The sequence below is a fragment of the Sebastes fasciatus genome, chromosome 9 (assembly GCF_043250625.1).
Source record: "Sebastes fasciatus isolate fSebFas1 chromosome 9, fSebFas1.pri, whole genome shotgun sequence".
Lineage (NCBI taxonomy): Eukaryota > Metazoa > Chordata > Actinopteri > Perciformes > Sebastidae > Sebastes > Sebastes fasciatus.
Window position 1 is genome coordinate 9,856,674 of NC_133803.1, and position 25,368 is coordinate 9,882,041.

Consider the following 25,368-nt stretch of genomic DNA (forward strand, 5'->3'; position numbering starts at 1 on the left):
AGTATATTGATGTGATGCCTCTTTAACGGTTACACGACAGTAAACTCCTTTTTGACCTGAGTTGCTAGGATACCGACTCATGATCCCGCCTCTTTTCCCCAAGAAACATGTCTGATTGGTCCGGATGTTCCTGCCGTAAAGGTGCAGCAGCTGCCTGAAACAGCGAAGTGAAAGTAAACCAATGACTGGACTGGATAACATCTGGACTGATGTGTGGTCAGGGGGAGAAAGAGTTGTGTATAACAATAAATAAATAAATAATTATGTAATGCAACTAACTCAGAAGACGTACACACAAAGAGAGGCCTGTAAGTTGTATCTTGTTGTTTTAATAGACACTGTTGTTGACGTTAGCTCTAGAGCTAGCGAGTGATAGCTTTAGACCTCTAGCTAATCAAAGCTAAGTTAGCTCAACAGCACTTGTTTTTCTGTCCTGAAAGAGGAGTTTGCATCAAAGTAGGACGCTACTAACCAAATCCCTCACTGTACAACTAACGTTAGGCTGAATAACTGTTGTATTCAATGCAGGTAATGTCAACATAGAAGGTTTGTTGGGGTTAGTTAGCCAGCTAGCTGTAGCTTTGTTGAAGCTGCCAGCAGCAGCTTTTCTCGCTGCTGAGCTTGTTTGAGTGCAATGACTGTCAGAAACTGTAACTGATGCCTTGGCAAGAAGCTTAATGGAAAGCTGAGACCCCAACTCAGCCCTTCAGCCTCATGACATGAGAAAGTGGAGCCAACAAAGTCCTCAAACAGCACAGTGTTACTGCACAGTGTTGCACTATATCCTCAACCGTCTTGGACTCTGACCACTGGCGCACTTTACACTCACTTTACACTATACATCCTATATACCACTTTATAGACTGCACATATGTATATTACATTTATTTATTGTACATATTACATGTATTTATTGACGGACTGCACACACTATGTTCAACCATTCACTCTGTATCTTTCATATCTCTATTATTGTTTTTATAATGTTTGTATACCTTTACCTCTCCTGTGTTTCACCCTGTTTGCTGATGTTGCTGCTTTGACACCTGAATTTCCCTCCGGGGATTAATAAAGGTTCATCTTATCTTATCTTATCTTATCTTATCTTATCTTATCTTATCTTATCTTACCAAAGGTCCAAAGTGTAGTTTTCGTCTATGACCAGGCATAAACAAAGCTTTGTCATTTGGCTTTATGTAAGGCAAGGCAAGGCAGCTTTATTTGTAGAGCACATTTCAGCAACAGGGCAATTCAAAGTGCTTTACATAAACATTCAAGAACATTGCGACAAAGTGCAAAAGAACATTAAGACATAATTAAAACAGTTATAAAAACATTAAAGATTAGAAAATAAAAACAAGCTAAAAATAAAAGCTAAGATAGAATATAACACACAAGAGTAAAAGCTCTAGTGCAGCATATAAGATCATTATCTGGTTTAATAAAAGGCAGCAGCAAACAAGAAAGCTTTAAGCTTTGATTTAAAAGAACTCATGTAAAGTCCAGTGTTTGAAAATAGGGAAGTATATAGTTATATTTTAACTTGTGTGTATGTATAAAATTATCAAAAATGGCGCAGCTTCTTAACATGTGAATGCTTTTCCTTCTCAAGCAGCTGTTGTTGAGTCATCTTGTCTGACCTGTGGAAGATGGATGAAGGGATGGATTCTCAAGGAAGGTAAATCAAGTCAAGGTAGCATTAGGATTTTGTGTGCTCAAGCTGGACACATGCTTGTGCCTTGCATGATTTGTTCTAAGTACGTTTCTAATTAAGCAATAGAATATACTTGTTAACAAAGTGCATTCTGGGAAAAGGGAAGCTGCATTGTTATGATCATAAGTGTACACTTATTCAGCCTACTAACATGGTCTTCTCTCACTTTGTTATCCGTCTGTCCTGCTGCAGTGTGACTGCTGAAGTCAAGCCAGAGGGTGTAAAGAACGACTTCCCCAAAACAGACTTAACAGATGGAAAAGATGAACTCTTTTGTGGACCGCAAAAGAATGACGCTACAAAAGTGTCTGAACAAACGGAGAACACGCAAGATGACGTAGCATCTCAGACTTTGATGGACTGTGGGTCTTCAGGTGGGACGGATGAATCTGTCCTTGCAGGCAGCGGAAGTGACGCAGCTCAAACACACTGTTCTAATGGGCAGAAATCTAAGAGGTCATCTTCACCTGGTTCTGTTAAAACGACCTGTGTTGCTGCACACTCTCCAAATCCCAAACTCACGCTTTGTCTTAGTATTAGTCCCAGCAAGGGTATCAGTACACCCACCAGTGATGTGGAGATGCTGAGTCCGGACAGCCCCATCTGTAAAACCATGTTCGTCAACAGCTCTGCAGACAAGGATCATGATGGCAGTGCTTACTCTCAGCAGTGTGTCAAGGACTCTGATGCTGGATGTTTGGCCAAAGAAGAAAAAGTCCTTCTGGTTGCCAAGGCAACTGAGGATGCTGAGAAAGCTGAGTACAGTGGCTCATCTGATATGAGTCAGGAATTAATTGGAAGCCAGGATGCACTTCTCGAAGGGTACTTGTTTTTTTTTTTTAGATCAAATTTCTATTGAGATTTATGATTTGCATTGAAACTAGTATCAAAAATCAACATCATAAGTACAAAAGAAGAGGTACATTTGCTGTATTCCACTTTTTGTCTTTTCTGATTAGTGAATCACCTTTGCTGTTGTGTCCTAGCTCCACTATGCTCCCAATGTCCTTCAGTAACTATGTAGCATACTGACCTGTTCTGTTTTTGTTCTGTACAGCGTTAAGTTCGCATTGCATAACATGGACAGAGGATGGCTTGGGACACCCATAGACGAGCTGAACAGAATGCCCCAGTGTGCCCCCCCACTGTCTCACCTGAAAGCAGTGCCTAACCACACTGTCACAGTCAGGGTGAGTAAACAACCACTTGTACTATGAGTGTTCTTCATATGTGGTATGTTGTGAATACTGCAGTCATAAAAAAAGTGCACTGGAGCTGCAACAATTAATCAATTAGTTGTCAACTATTAAATTACTCGCTCACTATTTTGATAATCAGTTTGAATATTTTTTTTAAAGAAAGAAAAGTCAAAATTCTCTGATTCCAGCTTCTTAAATGTGAATATTTTCTGGTTTCTTTACTCCTCTATGACAGTAAACTGAATATCTTTGAGTTGTGGATAAAACAAGACATTTGAGAACGTCATCTTGGGCTTTGGGAAACACTGATCGATATTTTTCACCATTTTCTAATATTTTATAGACCAAACAACTAAGTGATTAATCAAGAAAATAATCAACAGATTAATCGATAGTGAAAAGAATCGTTAGTTGCAGCCCTAATGTGCATGCAGATGTGACTGGGCATTGTGTGGTGGGTCTGCATTTGGTGTTTTGATAAGCGAGAACAAGATAGGGAAACATGGGAGGGAGAGTGAAACTGTCCTCTATTATACCCTCAGGACCTCTTGTCACTAAAGCTCCTATCAGACTGTGTCCTCCACTACAAGTCTCACAGGAACACTGTCAGTGGTGCTGTGCAGCTACTACTTGCTCTAACCAATCAACTAACCACTGACACTCAAGCTAGATTCTCCCCATCAGCCCCTAAATCACAAGAATGCTGGATTTTTAATTACTGTTTTAAGAAAATCACATCACTACATTAAAATCAGGACAGCTGATTTTCAGTTGTTTAGTCATCCAGCAAAGGAAAATACAGTATGACTTTTGGTAAAACAAGTGTCAGGCATGTATTCCCATTATCTATGTATTGCATTCAGTTTCAAGATCTATATAGCAATAATTCATTTTGTTTAGAAGTAATGAATGGAGCTAAAGTGACTGACTTCTTAATTTCACAACATTTTCCAAGTTTCAGAAGTTTTTAAAAGTCAAACTATTGCATCATTTTGATTAGCACAGAGAAAGCAGTTATCCCAATCATCACCTCTCTACACACACAACAGTAACCTGTAAAGACATTTTGTTCCCCTGTTACAGACAGATCTCCTCAGAGAGGGAGCGGTTCCTGTCTCATACCCCAGCAAGTTCAAAGATGCGTGGGATGATGTGTCCGTGAAGATGCCCTGCTCCGAGAAGAATCTGTTTCCTATGGAGACTGAGGTATACTAGTGCGTGCTTTTCAAAATATGCCAGTGTACCACACAACGAAGTTAGTTACTGTAGGAACGTTGTAGTAAAAGCAATTTGTTATTTGATTTGTAGGATGGAGGAGGTGTCCAGAGTCGGTGGGAGCTGATCCACACTGCCTTGCAGGGAGGGTTCAAAAGTTCTCTGGATGTGAGGGTAAGACAACTGTGCCGGACCGGACTTTGCTGAATCAGGCTGAACATACTCTGTGTGTCCTCATTGAGACAGGTTAAACAGCTTTTACTTGTAAAGCGACTTGCATCCGTAATTCTGAAGTCCCCACTGAAATGTCAAAAGTTAGGAAAACAGCTAATTGTCCTGTCCTCTTAAAGTCGACTTCTTACTGTAACATTACTCCAACACAGTAATGAACATGTCTGAGCAGTCATCATTTTGACATAAAGCTTTGTTTTGAGAATCTTGTTATCCACCCTGCTGACATTTTTGAAAACATTGTTTTTGGGTGTGAAAACAGGCAGTTTAGTGTGGATGGAAAGTAAAAACAGTGAGGTCAAGATGCCTTTTATGCTGGAGCATTTCTAAGGTATTATTCCAATTGAACGGTCACAGGAGTTTCAAATATACAAAACTGATTCCATAAACAACCACATGGTGGCAGAGTTTGCAACAAACATAGCTTGTTATTTCATGTACTAAAAGAAGCCTTGTAATCTGAGATCCTAAATATCTTTGTGCATTAAACCTGCTGTTAATCTGCTGCCATACAGTTTTATGTATTAAAAATTGTCTTCTATGAATAAATAACTCTGTATTCTTCTCTACAGGATGCTATATTGAGATACAACATAGCCCATGCAAAGAAATGGGACTTCACTGCCCTGAACCTTCTTTGCACAGAGGTAAGCTGTCCAAAACATGACTGTTACCTGTTTTTTATGGGCTGGTCTTGTAGAAAAGATAAAGAAGGAAGATTAAAACAGCTTCCCTAAAGCCTGCTGGTCATACTGTATTGCCAGAACATGTCTTAGGCATGCATATTAAAATTTCTTTTAAATTCTTTGAATGGGAAACCTCATTTAAAGAAACACAATACTTAAGTTTTATTCAAATTTCTCAATTTGCTATATAACAGGCTTTCATATTTGTAATTTTAATTGACGTATAAATAAACACCTCGTCAGTGAAATGCAGCCTGTTGTGTGTATCACAGTTCTGACAGTCAGCCTCTGTGAACTTTGCCGGCAGTGTTTGTTTAACTCACCGTGATTAATTATGTCTTTAAGATGTACCTTAATGAAGGATGAAGCCAAAGCTGATACTAAACTAAAGTTGTTGTCGCAAAGGGAGCCCGCTCTCCTCTGTTTGGCTGCAAGCCCATCAGTGTGCGTCGTCCCCTCCCGGTACCTGGGAGTCTCACAGGAGCAAATATGCTTCATACAGTTAGGACAGATGAGCACAGAGCATGGCGGCGGCAGCTGTTGCGGGTGAACCAGGGGAATGTCTTTCTTTTTTTCTGTCTCCCTTCCTTCTTTCTTTTAACACTTATTTTCCTCTACTCAAGACAGTTAGGGACTGTAATTACAAACCTGTTGTTAGAGACACTTATTCCCATGTGGGGGTGAATATTTACCTGTCTTTCATTGTTATGAAATGACTCATTAAAACTGTTTTAGCTTTTTCAAGTAACTCATCAGCCCTTCTGCACCGATTCCTTCCCGAGATCTTATAGATACAGTATTAGCTGTACCTCCTGTTTACTGGCAGTGTATTTACTTTGAAGTGAGTCTACATATACGGCATATTACCACCCAAAGTGGCCAAATAGAAGACAAGAGTCTTTGAATAAATAGCAAACCAATCTCAGCTAAAAGCCTAATTTGGTTACGTACATTTAGTGAAGTATGTAGTTTATTGTCAAACTCTTTCTGGGTGGGCTCATGTCTTGGTTAGAGCCATTACGAACAAGGTCATTATTCTAATGGAGCTCTTACAATTAAGTGGGAACATTTTTATACCTGTCACCGTCCGGTCAGAATGATATCTGAACGCGATGTTCATCCCTTCTCGTCATTGATTACTCAGCTGAATTAAGACCATATTCCAAAATGGTCTTCTCCTCTCTAAAATAAAGCAGAGGGCTCGATAGATCAATAGCCACCTTTTATAGCTTAATCCAATTTAATTAAAAGGTGCCATTAAATCTGCAAGGATGCTTAGTAATGCCAGCAACACACTCGCCCTTCCAGGAGTCTATTGCGTCAGCGGCGCCACTCTCCGCCCTGAGTGCAGTATCTCCCCCTATTTCTTTCCTGCTGAGGCATTTAGCAAGGGAGGATGGTGCTCACAGGAGAAGGACAAGTCAATGTTTGGATATCAAAAGTTAATACGATACGTGCAGTAATTGATAAAAGTGATACAGGAATATGAATAAATGCATGTGATACAAAATACCTACTGGTTGCTTTCTATCGGTTACATTTCTATCAGTTGATGGATGCAGGATGATGGAGCATTCAGAGCCAACACACTGAGCAGGAATGATTAACAGCTGCCATACCTACAGCAGACACGCACACATGATTTATCTTTATGAAGAATCACACAGACTGAATTGTTCAGCCATTCTTTGGGCAACATAATTGATCAGTAATTGATAGAATAATGATTACTGGTTCTCTACTCATACCTTTTTTTTTAAAATGTTGCTCCTCTTTCCGCTGCAGTTTGAATCCTAACTGTTATACTCCTCGGCCAAGACCACCTAATTAAATCTGTTGCAACATTTGTGCAGCACCGGAGTAATTGTTGCGAGGTATATTGCCCCTGGGCCAGTGATTGACACTCTGCTCAACCTGTAATAACCATGGGGAGGGCAGAGGGGTATCCAAATTAGGGCTTGTCTGTAAATTGTCTTACTGTTTCTCCTCCGCCAAATGAAACTGTCACCGTGTCACTTTCTGATGAATGTCTGAGGGCTGAGCAAGAAAACAGTCCGGCAGTAAGTACAGCTGATGTTACAATAGTGCATGAACATTCAGCAGCAAAACAACAACACACTCTATCCCTCTCACTTTGTCACTTGTTTTGTTTCTATCAGTGCTGTCGATTATATAGTGCTAATCGACTAAAATATTTAATCGTGATTAATCACAAATGAATCGCACATTTTTTATCTGTTCAAAATGTACCTTAAAGGGAGATTTGCCAAGTATTTAATATGCTTATCAACATGAGAGTGGACAAATATGCTGCTTTATGCAAATGTATGTATATATTTATTACTGGTAATCAATTAACAACACAAAACAATGACAAATATTGTCCAGAAACCCTCACAGGTACTGCATTTAGCATAAAAGAATATGTTCAAATCATAACATGGCAAACTCAAGCCCTAAAGGCAACAACAGCTGTCAGTGTGTCAGTGTGCTAAGTTGACTATGACTTGCCCAAAACTGCATGTGATTATCATAAAGTGGGCATGTCTGTAAAGGGGAGACTCGTGGGTACCCATAGAACCCATTTTCATCCACATATCTTGAGGTCAGAGGTCAAGGGACCACTTTGAAAATGGCCACACAAAAATTAGTGTACGTTTGGAGCGTTATTTAGCCTCCTTCACAACAAGCTAGTATGACAGGGTGATGATATATGATGATATGATGGTTGGTACCAATGGAGTCCTTAGGTTTTCTAGTTTTATATGATGCCAGTATCTTCACTCTACCTTTAAAACTGAGCCCGCTACAACCTAAAAATCCCAAGTTGCGTTAATGCGTTAAAGAAATTAGTGACATTACAACGAAATTTGCGTCAACGCGTTATTATAGCGTTAACTTTGACAGCCCTATTTTCTATAAAACATTCTTAGACCTCTAAATAAATATGTGAAATTGACACTTGCGTAGGTGGAGCTGCCAGGAAATGAAAATAACTTGTAAAGACCAGAATGGATGGAAGATCAGAGTGCAATAGATCATTAATAGCCGATGCAGCAGTAAATCTGGACCGTCCTGCTAGAATACAGTCTGTCATATATATTGATGTGAAAAGTGTAGTTTGTGTGTGCAGCCTAACCTGTGTGTTACCGTGGTGGCCGGCTGCTGTAGCTGTGGGAAGGCTGGGGGATCATCTTTCTACCCTCATCCTGCCGCATCACCAGCTACCATCTATTAGTCCCACAGGAGCGCTTTATGATGTCTGCCAGCTCATTACTTCTGACAGCATTTAGTCAGACCTGCTCTGCAGCCATATAAATGCCCCCCTGCCAAATCACCCACCAAAGACTTCCTGTTGGAAATCAAGCCACCCTGCCAATCTCTCCACAACTGGTCATTTGCATTTGCTCCAGAAGGTCCATTTAATCAGCACTAGCTCCCCCTGCTTACCGTGATAGAATAAGGCAAGTGATTGATGAGTAAGCCAATACACTCATAAGTGATTGCGTTATAAATCTGGGTCTATGATGGAATAACTGGGTGTTTATTTTAGAGGGAATTTCAGATGGATGCTGAGGTAAGCTTTAGGCTGAAGTATGGATGCCTCGGCTGTGGCAGGCTCTCTCCCAGATTGATGGTAGTTTCTTCTGAAGCAGGTTCTGTGTAGCGAGCAGCTCTGCAGCATTTCTGTTTCCTCTTTCACAGCTAAAGGGTTGGGATTATTGATATCTGAGGAGTGGGAGTTCAGCCTAAAACAACAATAAACCTCCATTACCTTCACTGACACTGAGTTCTCTTGTTGGATATGAGAGAACTGGGCTTCCTTCCTTAGATATTGGTTACGTGTATTGGGTTATGACCTCACACTCGCTGTCAAACAGTTATTAGACCATTTAAACTTTTCATCAAGTAGTTGGCTGCTCCTCATATTCTTCAGGGCTAGTTTGTCTCTTTGTCTTAACAATACAATACTAAACCCAGAAAGAAATTATTGCAACTGATGAAAAGGAAATTGCATGTTAAGCTTTTCATTGTATTTTCAGTTGAAACAAAAATGTTCAAAATCTGTAATAGTATTATTTGTTATAAATCTATCCGTACAAAATACTGAACCAACCTGTTTTCTAGAAAATAATAGTCATGGAATTTTAATGTAAAAATGTGAGAAACTAAAAAAAATAAATATTATTTGAACACATGTGAAGCAGATAGTTATCGATATCGGCTGTAAAGAAAATCCATATTGTGCATCCCTAATTATTATTATTATTATTATTATTTGTTTGTCTCACTATGGTTATCTGTATGTTTACTTTAAAATAAAAAGAGGGAACTGCCAATATAAGACCCAGATAGAAACTGTTTCAATTTGCTCCTCTACTCTCTCATAAAGAAAAATGTCAAAAAACAAAAAATGATTTGGTTGTGACTTAACATTTTGGTTGGAAAATCAGTGGTGTTACAAACCAATATGTCACTTCAGATCTAATCAGTCACTCTGACTGCTGGCTCTGAGTAACTGCCTGCCTAACTAGGCAGTCGGCTCCACAGAGAGATCCCATTTAACACAACTTCTGCCTGTATGTCTTTTTTTTCTCCACTCTCTCCAGTATCTCGAGCATCCAGAGTTACAACTCCTGTTCGAGACCATACTACCAGCTATGGTTGACCTCGCACTCAGTGCTCCTGCCTTCTGCACGATGGTGAGTGCAGTTTACGGTTTTTGAACATGTACACAGTTTATGTTTAGGGGGTTTTGCGTGAGATGTGTGAGACAATCGATTGGGTTGTGATACATTGGGTTTAAAAAGAGATTCAGCAGTGTTGAGGGATATAGGAGGAAGGCTGTAAGTGTGTGCAGTCAGCAGAGAGGAGAGGCTAAAAGGGTTAGATGGTGGATGTTATATAAGATCAGCTCATGGGTTACAACTGCTAGATAATGAATGCCCCTTCTTGGTCCATATCAAGAGCTGCTTCGTTAGAAGAGAGGGCTGCGAGAGGAGAGGTCCGTCTAATTTCCAGTCATCCATCTGATGTGTCATGCTTGTGCACTTGTGGAAATTCCTCTTATGACATTTAAAATTCAGTCCACTCCTTTTGGACTTCCACACTAGCCATTCCTCCTCCTCCGAGCAATGTATTTTGAGAAACAGGACCCTCTGTTTTGTTCACATTAAATGGAGCTGATCCCTGTCACAGATCTTTTTAAATGTCAGCCCCATTTGTCTTCATTTTCGTTCTCTGTCATCAATTATAGCAAAGCAAAAAAAATTCTAACATTGGTATTTTTGTAATTCAGTTATCTATTTCAGAGTCCTCAGTTTAATTAAATCAACCGGGCAGGATAGGAAAACCTCTCTAGTGGAGACAGAAACCAGGTGCAGAATGTTAAAGATGCTCAGGTTTAACTAAGGGAGGGGAATTTCTGGTACAGATTTCACCTCCGAGTCATTTGTAGTAGTTGGATAATGAAGCTTTCGGACTCTCCACTTTGTTTTGCAGTATTAAGCGTCAAGGCTAATGTTTATGTGTGTGTTATTAGAGTTGGTATTGATCTGCTAACTGGGCAGCCTTGGGAGGCTCTTTAGCCCTAATCAGTGAAGATGGATGGGCCCTGCGTGTCTGACTGAACGAACCTGGGGGAGAGCAAGAAACCCGGGACATTAATTACTACCACCCATTTACCTAATGGAACTCTCCTTGTCTCCTCTGCTTGCTAGATTTCTAAACTAATTATCTCCCCCCATTAGACATCGGACCTACAGTACTGCACCCACGTAACCTCGTGTGTTTCTTGTGCATCTCTCTTTGCCCCTACGTTTCCCGTTCTGATCTCCAGTCCCTTGGGTTTGGTCTCTTCTCATTTTTTTTCTCTCTCTTTCTCTTTCTAGCCAATCCCCTTACTGAAGTCAAGGATCAACAACTCTCTGACTCTGTCCCAGGAGCAAATCGCCTGCCTTCTGGCCAACGCCTTCTTCTGCACATTCCCCCGACGCAACTCCCGCAAGTCGGAGTACTGCAATTATCCTGAGATCAATTTCTACAGGTAAAGGCGCACCATCCCTTGCAGAAAAACTGGAGAGAGACACAAAACGGTGATCAGTAGCTCACTAGGGTAATCGAGTGAGCTGCAGCCGTTAGTATTTTATTCACAAAATGCGATTTTTGCCCCTTGAGCCTTTGGAGTCCCTTTTGTAAGCCATTACTTTAAGCAGGAGACTGAGTAGATCTTAGACTCAGATATTGATCCTGAGTCATCGGTCTGTATGCTTCAAGAAGAAGCTTACTATGCTGCCGGACAGGAGCATGATTGGAGTCATTGGCATCATTATATATTTTGTTCTGGTCCTAAATGATTGTGGAACATCCTGTGTAGCCGTGATTTTATTGGCATAATAACCAGGCCAGGCTCTCTCACAATGGTTTCAGTCGTTTTCTATCCAGTAAGTGTGCATCAAATACATTCAAAGATGAGTATTATTTTCATGATTATTTACAAATATCTGTTACAAACTGGGGGAATTTTGATTGAGTAGCTCTGTCTGTAGTGATCCTACCATTCAGAGAGAAACTGATTTCCATAAGGGGGCACTACTGCCTTGAAAACCCTTAATGGATGAATTCTATTACTCTGCTTTAACTCATTTAGTAAGTGTCCAGTTAGTTTACATACATTCTTTTTTAGCTTTGTAGGATGGTATCTCATTTTTTTTTTTTGTCAAAGAGCGTATTTATGTTTTTTATATAGTTGTAAGATGACATTGCGTGCTGTAACTGCCCCTGTCACCTTATAGCCTTGAGGATGGGACTGTGGGCAGAGAGTCTCTTTGAGCTCCATGTTTCTGTGATGTCTTTTAGTGTGGGAGGGAGATTCAGAGTAGGAGTGTTAAATTGGTCTTCTCTGTTTCTGCCTACTCAGAACCAGTGGTCTGTTAAGAAAGCCTGGAATGGCTAATTGAAACAAATAGTTTTGATGAACTTTTTTTTAAAGGGCACAACACACCTGTCTATCTGTCACTGGCCTTCTCATAATTTTAAACTTAAACTTTATTTAATTTGTCACATACATTACTTACATGAAATTTGACCTCTGCATTTAACCCACCCTAAGCATTTTTAGGAACAGTGGGCTGCTGTAAAGCGCCCGGGAAGCAATCTTGAGGAGTGACATTATTTGGAACGGAGGGAGGTGATGCGTGCATGAGTGCATGCAAGCAAGCCTATATTTTCTTATCTGAAGTACACAACCTCTGCTCTACTGGTGTAACATATGCAGACGGCAACAGAAGGTGTGGCAGTATTGCACTCAGTTTTCTGGAGGGTGGGGAACAGGGGGAGATAGCAGGTCAACAGTAGATGTCACATAGATGTGGTGTAAATCATCTGAAAGTTTGAGATGCAGCTCAGCACTGTGTTTCAAGTTGTTCTAGTCATTAATCAGAAATAAACATGAATTAAATAACTAATTAATAGAGATAAACTGTAAGTATATAAGTGAGTGTAGGTGTATAAGGGCCTAGAATATTATGATGGAGGTATATGATGTCCATTCCCATGCTCTGTTATGTCTCATAAGTTGTTGCAGCAACTTTCGGGTTGAAACCATTTGTTACACAGATTTGGTGCTAAATTTAATCTTTTTTTTTACCACTCAAGAATTGACAAAAATAATCAATAATCCCTCCACATTAGGACACCAAGACCTTGAGGAACACCATAGAAAAAGCCATGGTGGGATTTGGCATCAAGCACCTTTGACATTTAGAGATTTCTGCAGGAATTGCAATTTCTGGCGATTACATTTTTTGAACTTCTGTTCAGGAAACTTCTCAGAAACCCCCTTATTATCAATATACCCTGAAACGCCATATGTCCTCTGAATGCCCTCGGTCTTTAGTTAGTGGTTGTAAAGTTTCATGAGGCTGTGTGATTATCCTAGAGGTCACCACAGGTCATTTTATACAGTGAGGTCAAGTTTCAAAAAATGATCTCAATACAATGAAATAGCTACTATGTATTAACTAGCATTAATACAATTGGGCTCATTGGATCCACAAGAGTCTCAGCTTTACAGTGATACCAAACTTATGTAATTCCAAGACTGTTTAGGGACCCCAGTATGCAGAAATATTCAAACACACCATTTTTAGAATTGGTGAAAATAACACATTTATGCTGCATGTTTTTTCCCCAAAACTACGTGGGGTTATCATAAAGTGAGCATGTCTGTATCTTCACTCTATCTCTGAGCTGAGTCTTTTACAGCATATGAAAGACAGTAAAGTTGGTCGCGGGTCTTAGAGGGTTAATGAGGTTCTCTGTTGGAGAAAGACTTAATTGTTGTTATTTGTCTTGTTTTGTTATTTCTGCTCAAGACATTTGAAGCAGCTGATAATGGTTAGAAAGTTGAGATGTTGTGTATGGTTGAGGCGGGGTTATAACAGAGTTATAATGAGATTTTGTTACCAGCTCTATTATATGGACTGTTGGCATCTCCGTAAACACTGGACATCGTCCAGATATCAGCTCAACTCAATTTGCCTGTATTTCTTTGAGGCACCGTTTCCTCATTAGTGATATGTGTAACCACTTCTGGTGTTGTTGTCTGACAAACTGGAGATGTCAGTGTGGCAATACCTTATTATGATAGTGCTTTCATTCTTTGCAGAACATGAAGGGTAGATGTAGTATTATTTAATATTTATATTCCCTGCAATCTGCTATTCAGAGTCTAATTAGCCATCTGCTCTCCCTCAGCTGTATTATTTTATAAATCCCAAGGATGGTCATATTGATTATGTTTGTTCCACATTCCCCCCCTTCAGCTCCCTCATTTTATCTGAACCTTAATCGTACTCTCACAATCAGTCATCTGTATGAGTGCGTGTGCCTCCACATCAAACGTTAGTGGCAGGCTAAGTGAAGAGGCCTCTGTAATAATGTAAGCATTGATTCCAGTTGGGCTGGCTGGCTGTTCAGACCCATGCCAGCACTCGGTCGCAGGTCTGCCTTCACTATCAGCGTTTCTGCCGGCATTGAAATACAGAAAAGAGCAAGAGGAGAAAAAAAAAGTCTTGGTGTTTCTGAGAAGATGAGACAAGACAAGACAACCAGTGCAGTCTAAAATGGGCCCTGGATCGTTACCGGCCCTCCCTCTCCCCCCCCTGTAATTGAGGGAGTGTCCGTCACTTTGCTTATCGGCTACAGTAGCGCTCTGTCTTGGACAAGCAGAGCAGCAAGCAATCTGCTGATTGCTGTTTTGGCAGAACTGTCAAGGTTTGTCCTCCGTTAAGTGATGGATAGATTCGAGGGAGAGGAAAGAAGGCAGACTTATCTCTTTGGCTTGTGTTTTCCTCTGTATGAGAAGAAAATGACGTAGGAAGACTGTTTAGCAGTTTAGTCAAGAATGAAAGCTCATTATTAAGAAATACACCCTCCGTTTTTGTTTCTGAACTGAGTGACCACGAGATGGCCTTCCTCATTTGTTGGAAAATAGCCATATTGGTAACGGTAAAACTGTCAGAAATCTTGTCTCCTGGTGCACTTTATATAGTAGGTAAGGTTACAGTGGATAAGAACCAAATAATTAATGTGACTATCCTTGAAAATGAAAATAGCTGCAATATATTTTGGGACTAAATCTTTCATAATTTGTGCCCTTCTGTCTTGAGCAAGGTATGATTTGTGGCTATACCGGAAATCTCACCCTCATCCACTTGTGTCTCACTTACATTATCTCATAGGCAGGTTGTCCTCCGGGGTGCATTCTTCCAAATTGACACTGACTAAGGGAAATGGGATAAGGGGGTTTTCACAGTGCACGAGAAAAGCACTGTGTAAGGAAAATACATGGTGGGAAAAACGCATTGATATGCAGGAATTGCCTAATAAATTCGTTTTTTTTTCTCTCTCACTGAAGGCCTTTTAGTGCATTACCTTTTTCATTTCATTTGTCCACTCTGTTTTTATTTCTTTACTGGTCTGCGCAGAAAGCGGCGGGAGGGAAAGATGAATGCTGAACTGTGATTAGTCATCAGCTTAGGTCGCTTTTAATGGAGGGAGAGCACCAGTATGGGGTGATTTTAAGCTTTCCACCCGATTTTTTCTCTCTCTCTCTCTCTCTCTCTCTCTCTCTCTCTCTCTCTCTCTCTCTCCCTCTCTCTCTCTCCCTCCCTCCCCCTCCTTCCCTCCTTCCACTCTAGTTTTTATGGTAACTCTGAAGAAACTGAAACACGGCCTCAGGCAGTGCCATTGTATGAAGGATGGAGGTAGATGGGAGAGACATCATGCCACTTTAAAAGCTTGACCTCCCTCATGACATGTTGTGGCATGGTTGTGCAGTGAGCTATAGATAATGACTCTGAGTGAAACACCCATGTCTCTCATCTAGCTAGGACACATTACATTTGATTCAACATCAAGAAAACTATATTTTAAATTAAAAAATTGTTTATTTTCTTTTGTCAGAGGACCCTAAAGACATTCACATGTACCATTTAACAAAGTTATCACAATACAAAAATCTCTTGTGAACTAAAATTCCCATTTCTTTTTCAGGTTGTTTGAAGGGTCGTCACTAAGAAAAATAGAGAAATTGAAAACTCTGCTGTGTTACTTCAGGAGAGTTACACAGACCAGTAAGCATTAATAATATCCCACATGACGTTACAGCAGTTCTCTGTAATGTATCTCCATGTTTTTCATTTGATGAACATTTTTTGATTATGATTTTTCTTTTTTTCCCAAGAGCCCATGGGTCTTGTTACATTCACAAGACAGATACTGAACAACCCTCCGAACTGGGAAAGGTATCACTCTCTATTCTACTCCATTATTCATTTAATGATTTAATTACCTGATTTTTTTTTGTCATAATCCACACACAAGGAGATTTGTTTTTTCAAATTTGTCAAATATGAATTTATGTCTGCTATGTTTTAGGTTAGTAAATTCCTTTCATATACAGTGACACTTCAAATCTGGTTAAATTTGATTAAAAAAAACATATTTAAATGTCCCCACTACTTGAATGAACCAATCTGAATTGTGTTGATGTTTTCTGAGTAAAGTAAGGACTCAAAACACCATCAAGAGTTCCTTTGCTGCTCATGTGCATCGTCATCACCCAGTTATATCATGAAACTTAATGATGGCAGCAAAGTGACGTTTGGTGGCTTTTTAGCAGGTGGGAATGTGAGACTGAATGGGGTGAAATACAGGTGAATTTTTGTGGAAACACCTGAGAGTGAGGCAGTAAGGCAACTCCGGGGTCTGGAAAGTGAAGCCAATGTAGAAGTGCCTTAAACTTGCACTCCCCCCGTCCAACCTCGCAAAGCCTCAATTAAACTGTCAATTTAGATGTGCAGGAGATATCAGAGGAGATTGAAGAAGTTGATGCTGTTTGCTCCAAAGAATGTTCCTATAATGTAATGACTTAAAAGAGTTTCAGGTGATATGTATTAATTTATTTAATTGATTCAAACAACTCTTGAGCATTGGGTCAGTTTACTGGCAATTCTTCTCCTCTCAAAATCCGAATTCACCTCCAAACGATCCAAAAGAGCCATTTCTTTTTTTTAGTACATGCTCATGTTCCCGAAGCATGTTGTGGCTTCACCCATTTAACAACGAAATTAGTATATTGTGTTTAATTACTAAGTAAGTAAATATAATAAGTACATTTAATTACTTACTTAAAGACTAACTGGAAGTTTTGCTACCTTTTTTTGTTAAGTTCCCAGACTCAGCTGAAGCGCCTACACATCACTTGTGAGGGGACGATTGAGGACGATGGATACGGGATGCTGCAGGTAGGAATTTGTTTTTTGAATGTTTTGCATCTAACACCAAGTAGAACTAGTTATTCAACCCTGGCGTAACAAAGGTATATTTTCTTGCCAGGGCCCCCCTAATCGTTGTAAAATTATTCCTTTTTGTAACCACAAAAGTCAGTGTCAAAATCCGATTGTCAGATTTGATGTAGCATGCCTGTTTTGCACTCGTTGTTGTGGTCAAAACCAACAAACATAGCTCTGACCATCACCATGCTTTCTGTTTAGCTTTCAAAAGTCAAAAAGGCTCTACTGGTTGTCTGATGAGTTGCCCACTACCTGCTGAAAATCAAAATCGGGTGTATGGTTTTTGTGCATATCTGGGAAGGTTATTGGCTTTATTTCGGCATTGATTCACCCCATCTCCTCACTCCGCCTCCATGTTCCAGGATGGCTTGTGCATTTTTTTTACTCTAGCTGACAGCTGATGTATACACATGAGTAGCTCAGAGGACGCAAGGGTGGAGGAGAAGACCCTGGGGTGGGGGATGAGGGAGAAAGAGGCGCATGGAGGAAAAGATGACGAGGGTGAGCCATCTCACTGGGATGACCCAGTCGGCCAGGAGTCCTGCAGGCGGATTGATGGGGCTGGGCACTGGCTGTTTTGTTGAGCTTTGATAGGGCAGAGTGGGCTGTCATTCTGTCAGGAGGTGAGATTGAAGGGTGAGGGGAGGGGGAGGGGGCTGAGGTTAGGGGTGAACCAGTGAAAGAGGTGAGGAGTTGAGCGACTGGTTAGACAACATATACACACATGCACATACAAACACACTCACTGTCACACAGATTGACGTAGCTGTGGGCCAGTGAGCAGAACCCTCACCCCCTGACAGGCTCTTTGAATGGACTGTCCTCTTATCCATGACACAAAAACAAGGCATGAAGCTCCAGTATCACATCAAAATATTTGGCAAAAAAATGGCTAAAATTCCATTTGGGAGAACTTTGTTAACCACTTACACTTTATAGCGCTTGATATAAGCTATACATGAATGTTAATGATACATAAAAGTTATAAATAAGAATCAAATTAAAAATATAAGATGAAAGTAAAAAAAATTAAAAAGAAAGCAGTTTCAGCAAAGGCCGTTATTTTATCTATATTGACAGTGAAGGAGGGAGCACATATCTTCGGTGCTGTATATATTTTTGTCTTTAGGATATAGCAGAGGTTTACAAAGGGCGAGGCGGGCCTCGCCAGGGGAGGCTCATGAAGTAAATATATGACATTAGTTATCAAAAGAAGATCACATATAAATGCCTAAATGTCTGTGATTTGGTTAAATAGATAGTTCAGAGATACAGTAGCCTAGTTTGGGGTAATTTGACTGTCTTTCCTACTTTCCCAGAGTCAGAAACTAATCAATGCCTCTGGACAGACCTTTTTTGATGTATTAGATTTATGTCTGAAGTTGTGTCCAGCAGCAATATTACGCTATCGTGGCTCAATTTTTGAGTGTCTATGGGTTCAGATAAAGTATTAATGATCCCATAGGCATCCAAGAAAGCGAAACTAAGCAAGTAAACTAAGGGGAGGAGGCACCTTTTTCCTAGCTTTGTCTGAGGGGAGGCCCACAGTCTCAGACTTTGAAAACCCCTGGGCTATAGCAATTCATGAGAAAATTATAAACTTGGGTTTGATTTGGGTACCTATGGTTCCATAATTTTGCTTTTGGAAACTCAGTCATACTAATAATGCTTACCTGGGATCAAGTCCCGAAGTTCAAGGCTCCAAAAATCAGATAATGATATATCGGCTGATAGTCATTTTTTCCAGAAACTATCACATAAACAACTATTCATCGGGAACATTTTGGTTCTGCTAATTTCTTGTCAATTATTGACCATCATATACACGGTATATCTGCAATTAGCTTATATCGGCCAAAATATTGACCCAGTCGATTTAGTGGTCTAGCTTTATATAGAACAATGTAAACGTAAAATCATCTATCAGCCTGTGGGGTGTTTCCTCTCTCCCTACGGATATAGCACTAAATAGTGAGCACTCACAGGGAATGCCATCCCATATTTAAAAATAGAGGCGGTCTGCACACATTCATGCAGATTTGACATCACTGCTCACCATTAACTGCAGATTCTATAGATATTTTTGTTGTGTTGTTTTGCTACGATTTCCTGATTTGATTATTTACAAGCAGGAAGCGGTGCAGTGATCCTTAGACATTAATCTGTGTTAAATGACCACAGTGGATGACAGATAATAAGGAGACACTAATAGAGTCATTTGTTCAAATAATGGGAGTGACAGTAGCGAAACCTCACAGTTCTTCTCAACTGCATTTAATGGACTTGGACTTATATTGCGCTTTTCTAGACTTTTCCTACACTATATGTCAGCATTCACACATTCATACACTGATGGCAGAGGCTACTAAGGTGCCAACTTTGCCCATCAGGATCTAATCTAAATACTCATTCACACACCGATGGCTATGCCTTCGGGAGCAATTTGGGGTTAAGTGTCTTGCTCAAGGACACATCGACATGTGACTTGGAGCAGCCGGGGATCGAACCACCGACCTTCCGATTGGTGGACAACCTGCTCTACCCTCTGAGCCACAGCCGTCCCTAATGGGCAGGACAATATATTAACGTTGTCGAATCAAGATTTGTTTTGTTGTGAATGTAACTGAGGGATTGTGGCCATTTTGGTTACACTTAAATAAACCCTTCTGTTTATTTTCTTATTATATTATGTCATTAGGTGGACTTTGCAAACAGGTTTGTAGGTGGTGGAGTAACAGGACATGGACTGGTCCAGGAAGAGATCAGGTTCCTCATCAACCCTGAACTCATCGTCTCGCGCCTCTTTACTGAAGCTTTGGAATACAATGAATGCCTCATCGTCACAGGTACGTAGTCACACACACACACACACACACACACACGCACACACACGCACACACACGCACACACACAATACATAAATTTCAGCCTTCAGGTTCTGTTTGTAAGCCATTAATTACTGGGCCTCTTGAACACTCTTTTGACTTTTACTTTGTTTTATTCAGAGCTCCATGTTTCACGTATGCTTTCATTGGACTCGATCTGTTCCTTCCTCCCTTGCGGTGTCCCTGCTTCACCTGTTGGTTGAAAAATGGGTTAAAACAGAAATGTATTGTCCAAAAAAGGTAGAGCTGTGGCTCCAGACCTACAGAGTAGTCATTGTCAGCATAGAAAATGTAGTAGAGTACAATAAATGAACAAATCAATCAATCAGAGAAGTATATAATAATTTATAAAAATATATAACCACAGAACAATATGAAGGTAAGTTAAGAATTAAAAATCATTCAGTTCAATTAAGTAATGGCATATGCAATAAAAGACCTTTTACAAGTTCTTGGTCTTTGAGGTTTGGCCAGACAGGCAGCAAGTTCTACAGTAATGTAAGCAATAACACAAGTGTGGGAGGAGCTTGCAGGACCGAAGGGTGCGCTCCAGTTATCGTGGTATCACAATGCTCAGCCTCTTCAGGAAAGCTGTGATGTGATGTGGTCTGCCGAAGTTGTGCATAGTCACCAGTTCTGTTTGTGATTTCATGGGAAGAATCTTTGCGTGTAGCTGCCAAGTGGAGGGTGTCTGGGTTGGTGACCTCATGACTGACTCTCTGCTTTTTGCCAATGATGAAGTTTGTGTAGTTTTATCGGGCCGTGACCTCTAGCACACACTGGGGCTGTCTGCAATTGGGTATGAAACTGATGAGTTTAGAGTCAGCACCTCCTTTCAGTCTGAGGCTGTGATACTCTACCAAAAAAATACAGTACATTGCCCCCATTGGGTTTGGGAGCAAGTTGCTGCCCCGAGTGTTAAGATGGAGCAGGAGTTAGATCATCAGAAGTGTTTCAGGCGTCGTACCAGACTGTTGCGGTGAAAAGGGAGCTGAGCCTGAAGGCCACTTCATACGTTCCAAACCTGGCCTTATGTTAATGAACTCTGGGCAGTGATTGAGCTAATGACACATGCAATCACACACAAACCCCCCCCCCCCCCCCCCCCCCCCCCCCCCCACACACACACACACACACACACACACACACACATGCAGCAATGTCCTCATATGGAGACTAGATATTAGGACAGGTTATTTATAGTTTTCCACCCAGTTAAGACTTTTTGTGACAGGGTGCTTATTAGCCCACAATGTGCAGGGAATGGAGCCATTGTAGAGCAGACAGTGTGCCACTGCTGCCATGGTGTATCTCTTTGCTGCTGTTATCTGCCAATTAGCATCTTGTGAATCAATAGTTACAGAAAGCCAATGTATTTTGGTTATATATGACCAGAGAGCGGGTATCTAGCTCTGGTTGTGGTGTATCATTAATGAGGAAAAGTAAGAAAACAATGACTAACAAGATTTCTTAAAAAACATTCACTGCAGTCTGGATGGAAATGAGACTTGTGTATACTTGTGTCACTAGAAGCCCGTCAGTCCAACGAGGGGTGAGCGGAGTGCAGCAGTCCGTCGCCCATACTGGGATCCAGTCCCCGTTTAGTGAAGTGCAGCAGCACGTCGGGCTGCCACAATCCACCGTAGTCCCGCCGTGGGTCCAGCCCGGAAAGCTGAGGAAGCAAGGCCCGACGCTGTGCCAGCAGAGTGGAGCTCTCCCATCTGCTCATCAGCAGCTAAATTACGAATCCTGCTATAGCGAAGCCATGGCCCGTCCTACTCTGCCTCTGATTGGCTAGTACTCACTGCCTTCGTCGGTTGGATTGGTTAGGTTTAGGCATGAGGACTGAGATTGGTTAGGGTTAGGGTAAGAATACCAAGGTAAGCCAATCAGAGGCAGAGTAGGGCGGGTCATGTAATATCGCTCCCCAGCGGCATCCTGGCGTCATTCTCTCAATCGGATAAAAAAATAAAAAATGCTAATAGGTCGCCAGATACTGTATATACTTGGGCAGCCGTTTATATATCTGGACGGCCCGTCCAAGTAAAGTCTATGTGTGGTAAACCCTGATAAATGTTCATTTATTTAAAACCAGCCTACTTCGTGGCAGGAGGATGATGTATGCGTACATGCGGATTTGGATGACGTCAAAGCCGATCCGCTTATCTCTACAATCTATACAGAACCAAAAGGCCCAGATATGATGTTACCATTCTGAATACTCTGAATGCAATGCACCTTCATGCCATGTGGTGTATTGGTTGGTATTTTGTTGGTTTTCTTCTTTTTCTTATAGAAACCACATACATGCCTTTCTAGTATTACACATAACATTGGTTAAACTAGTGTTGTTTTCGTCTCTTAGTTATTTTCTCTCATCCATTTAGCCCTGTGTGTTTATTGGGCTCCATTCATTTTCCCCCCCCCTTCCTTCCAGCCAGTAACGGTGTAAATCCATTGCATTGATTCACTTGCGACTGCCCAGTTATCCTTCATTTCTCTCCAGCAGAATTGCTCTATTTTTCAACCTCCAACTCACTCTGCTTGGGTCAACCTCTCTAAGTGTTCTGCCCTCTCACTCGCCTCCCTCCTCCTCCTCCTCCTCCTCCTCCTCCTCCTCCTCCTCCTCCTCCTCCTCCTCCTCCTCATCCTCCTCCTCCTCATCCTCCTCCTCCTCCTCCTCCTCTAGCCATCCTACTTTTTTTCTAGCCTCACAGCTGTACCTCACCCACCACTGGTCAAAGTAAGGGCAAGCACAGATTAAGATCAGGGAGGCACATATTTAATACTATAGCCTATGAAATTACTGCCAAAGAACTTAGATAACATAAATGTAGCGGTGGACACAATATGAATACTTGTATGATTAAATTCAATCAAATACACACATGTTGTTTCAAATATAACGTCATTATTTGTATTTGTAGTGCCATTGTAGAGCATGTAGATGTTTTATCTCATTGCCCCCTCACCACGTTTTGAAATAGCCTCAGTTGAGTCAGTTGATTTATGCTCCCATCATATTTATTTTATTGCCACTTTATCTAGCTTGACAAAACAAACATTTAACATCCACTTGTCCTGCTTTGGTGCCTGTATTTCACTGGGGCATCAAAATGAGCCTTCAGATTTGCCTCTGATGACACAAGAGGCATCATTATCCGGTTTGATAAATCCATCCGTTTGACATGACGGCATGTATTATAACTTAGCTGCGCCTGCAGGAACTCAAATATAAATGGTGCACTTGATTGATATTGTTGGTTCTCTGAATTTGTGCCTCGCAAGAGAGACACATAGACTAGGGTTGGGTACCGAACTTGGTACTTTTAAGGGTACCGACCAAATTAAATCATTTGCTGCCAAATTTTGGTACCTGAGAGTGCATCTGGGTAAGAGAGCAACTTAGAGTGTATAGAGAAAGAGAGAGCGAGACTGCGTCATCCCTGCAGCTTGTTCAAGTCACAGTGAGTCAGGTCAATGGGGAGCTGAAAGCGGTGTGGAGGTTGCACTTTTCAAAACCCGACACAAAAAACGCTCGCTGCAATATTTGTAATGTGAATGCAAAGCTGGCCAGAGCAACACGTCTCACATGTGCTTCCTTCGACACACATGACGGCGTTCTCACGCTATTCCCTGGTGACAGGCTGGAGGTTGTAGGGATGGGTTTGGGAGGGGTTTTATTTTGTGTGGTTTGTGTAAAATGTTCTAAATAAATAACAAAAATGTTCAAAATAAATAACAAAGCTGAAATTGAGAAGTTTGTACTTTTTACAACTGAAATTAAATTTTTGGTTATTACAGAGAGAGAAAGGTACCGTTGGGTACCGCTACTGAATTCCAGGTACCGCTATCGGTTCAAATGTGAACGGTATCCAACCCTAACATGGACAAACAAAATATGAAGAGACAAGGAGTTTGCATGATCTGATAGGCACCCTCAGCACCCTCTATTGGGGCAACTGTGGCTCAGAGGTACCGCGGGTCGTCCACCAGTGGGAAGGTCGACAGTTTGATCCCTGGCTCCTCCAGTCCACATGTCAAGGTGTCCTTGGGCAAGATACTTAACCCCAAATGGCTCCTGAAGGCTGTGCCATCGGTGTGTGTGAATGAGTATTTAGATTAGTTGGCACCTTCTATGGCTGCCATCAGTGTACGAATGAGTGTGTGAATGTTGGCAGGTAGTGTAATGCATGATTAGAAAGGCGCTATATAAATGCAAGTCCATTTACTGTACATTGCTTGTTGCGTATAGGCTGTTTGGATCCTCAGAGTAGAGAAAAGGAAGAGCCAAAGTGGTACCCACACTGGTAATACCACCAAACACACATAACCAGCTCTGTTCAGTCACTGTTAAAATCGACCTCTGTGTCTTCTCAGCAAGCGAAGCCTTGTCTCTTCTGTATGGCGTCATGTTGCCTTCCTTGAAACTCCCATCCCTTCCAAGTCACCTTCAGTGGTTAGTCACCGTCCCCCCTCCTCCCTGCCTCCCATCATTCTGCCTCCCTCCCTCTTTCCCTCCTCCTCCTCTCCACTTAACTTTATTACATTTGGACAGAAAGGAATTTATTGCCCAACTAAGGTCATTGCTCCACTAATGGAATGGGCCAGTTACGCCGTAGATTCATTTAAACCTTGCAGAATATTCCTTGCACGCATTTAGTGTTTCCTCTTAAAGTCTAGTGTCTATTTCTAGACTCTCTATATCTGTCTCTTCTGTCTTTGTTTTTCTCTCCTGTCAAGTTTTTTTGTCTTTAGAGGTGTCTTAACAAGGGTCTTTCAGTACATTTGGGACTTATACGTCACATCAGTTTTTGTCCATAGGCGTTTTACGGATCGGAAGGCAGAGGGCCACGATGTAATCTAGTGATGGAAGCTTGTATGCCAGGAGGCTTTAATGGGCGGATGCCAGTAAAGATAGGATCAAGGTGAAGGAGGAGGAGGACAGCTCTGCTGATGGAGAAAGTGATATGAGTAGCCTGTTGTTTGACGTTGGGAGTGTAGTAGAAAGTGCCAAAATTTGACAAGCTGGGCTTTCAATGACGCAAGATGTTTAAAATATATGTTCTTTTGTTCACAAAACTTCACTCTACATAGAAACATAATTGTCATTTCTGCCCAATTTAACTGACTTTGTTGGGTTATGTCCCGACTCTGGTACAGGCCTTTAGCTCGAGTCATACTTTGTCATAGAAAAAAAAAGAAATCATCATTCACTCTTCAACTTCAAGTATTGGCAGATGGTACATGCTTGAAATGAAATGAAGTCAATTATGAGAAAATAAAAGCAGCGTTTAATTACTGCTCTTCAAGAGATACTTTAAAAGAATGACATTTAGCATTGCTTTTAAAATACTTGATCTTTTCTTCTTGCAGCATACGTAACTCTGCCAGTACATACAGTATAGCCTTAAAGGCTATGTTAAGCATGTGTTTAACACCTGCTCTTCATTGAAGTGCAGTGAAACTTCCTCATACCTAATGCATAATGTATGGAGCCTTTAATAGGCATCATTTTCAGAAATGAGCGCAGCTGTATTTGTAATGACGAATGATGAAATCTTTGGAGCTCTAACCGCG

At 41.0% G+C, this 25,368-nt stretch overlaps 1 protein-coding gene across 1 annotated transcript in view; it reads left to right on the forward strand.

The window, feature by feature from the left end:
- The first annotated feature begins 131 nt into the window (after nucleotides 1-131).
- parga (poly (ADP-ribose) glycohydrolase a) overlaps nucleotides 132-25,368 on the forward strand; it is a 33,419-nt gene continuing 8,182 nt past the window's right edge. The window contains exons 1-13 of the mRNA XM_074645935.1: nucleotides 132-308; nucleotides 1,613-1,678; nucleotides 1,907-2,536; nucleotides 2,772-2,904; nucleotides 3,997-4,119; nucleotides 4,222-4,302; nucleotides 4,932-5,006; nucleotides 9,656-9,748; nucleotides 10,937-11,091; nucleotides 15,603-15,682; nucleotides 15,793-15,853; nucleotides 16,780-16,855; nucleotides 19,602-19,749. Coding sequence (XP_074502036.1) covers nucleotides 1,650-1,678; nucleotides 1,907-2,536; nucleotides 2,772-2,904; nucleotides 3,997-4,119; nucleotides 4,222-4,302; nucleotides 4,932-5,006; nucleotides 9,656-9,748; nucleotides 10,937-11,091; nucleotides 15,603-15,682; nucleotides 15,793-15,853; nucleotides 16,780-16,855; nucleotides 19,602-19,749 — 1,684 coding nt within the window. The 5' untranslated portion in view covers nucleotides 132-308; nucleotides 1,613-1,649. The remainder of the gene's footprint in view (nucleotides 309-1,612; nucleotides 1,679-1,906; nucleotides 2,537-2,771; nucleotides 2,905-3,996; nucleotides 4,120-4,221; nucleotides 4,303-4,931; nucleotides 5,007-9,655; nucleotides 9,749-10,936; nucleotides 11,092-15,602; nucleotides 15,683-15,792; nucleotides 15,854-16,779; nucleotides 16,856-19,601; nucleotides 19,750-25,368) is intronic.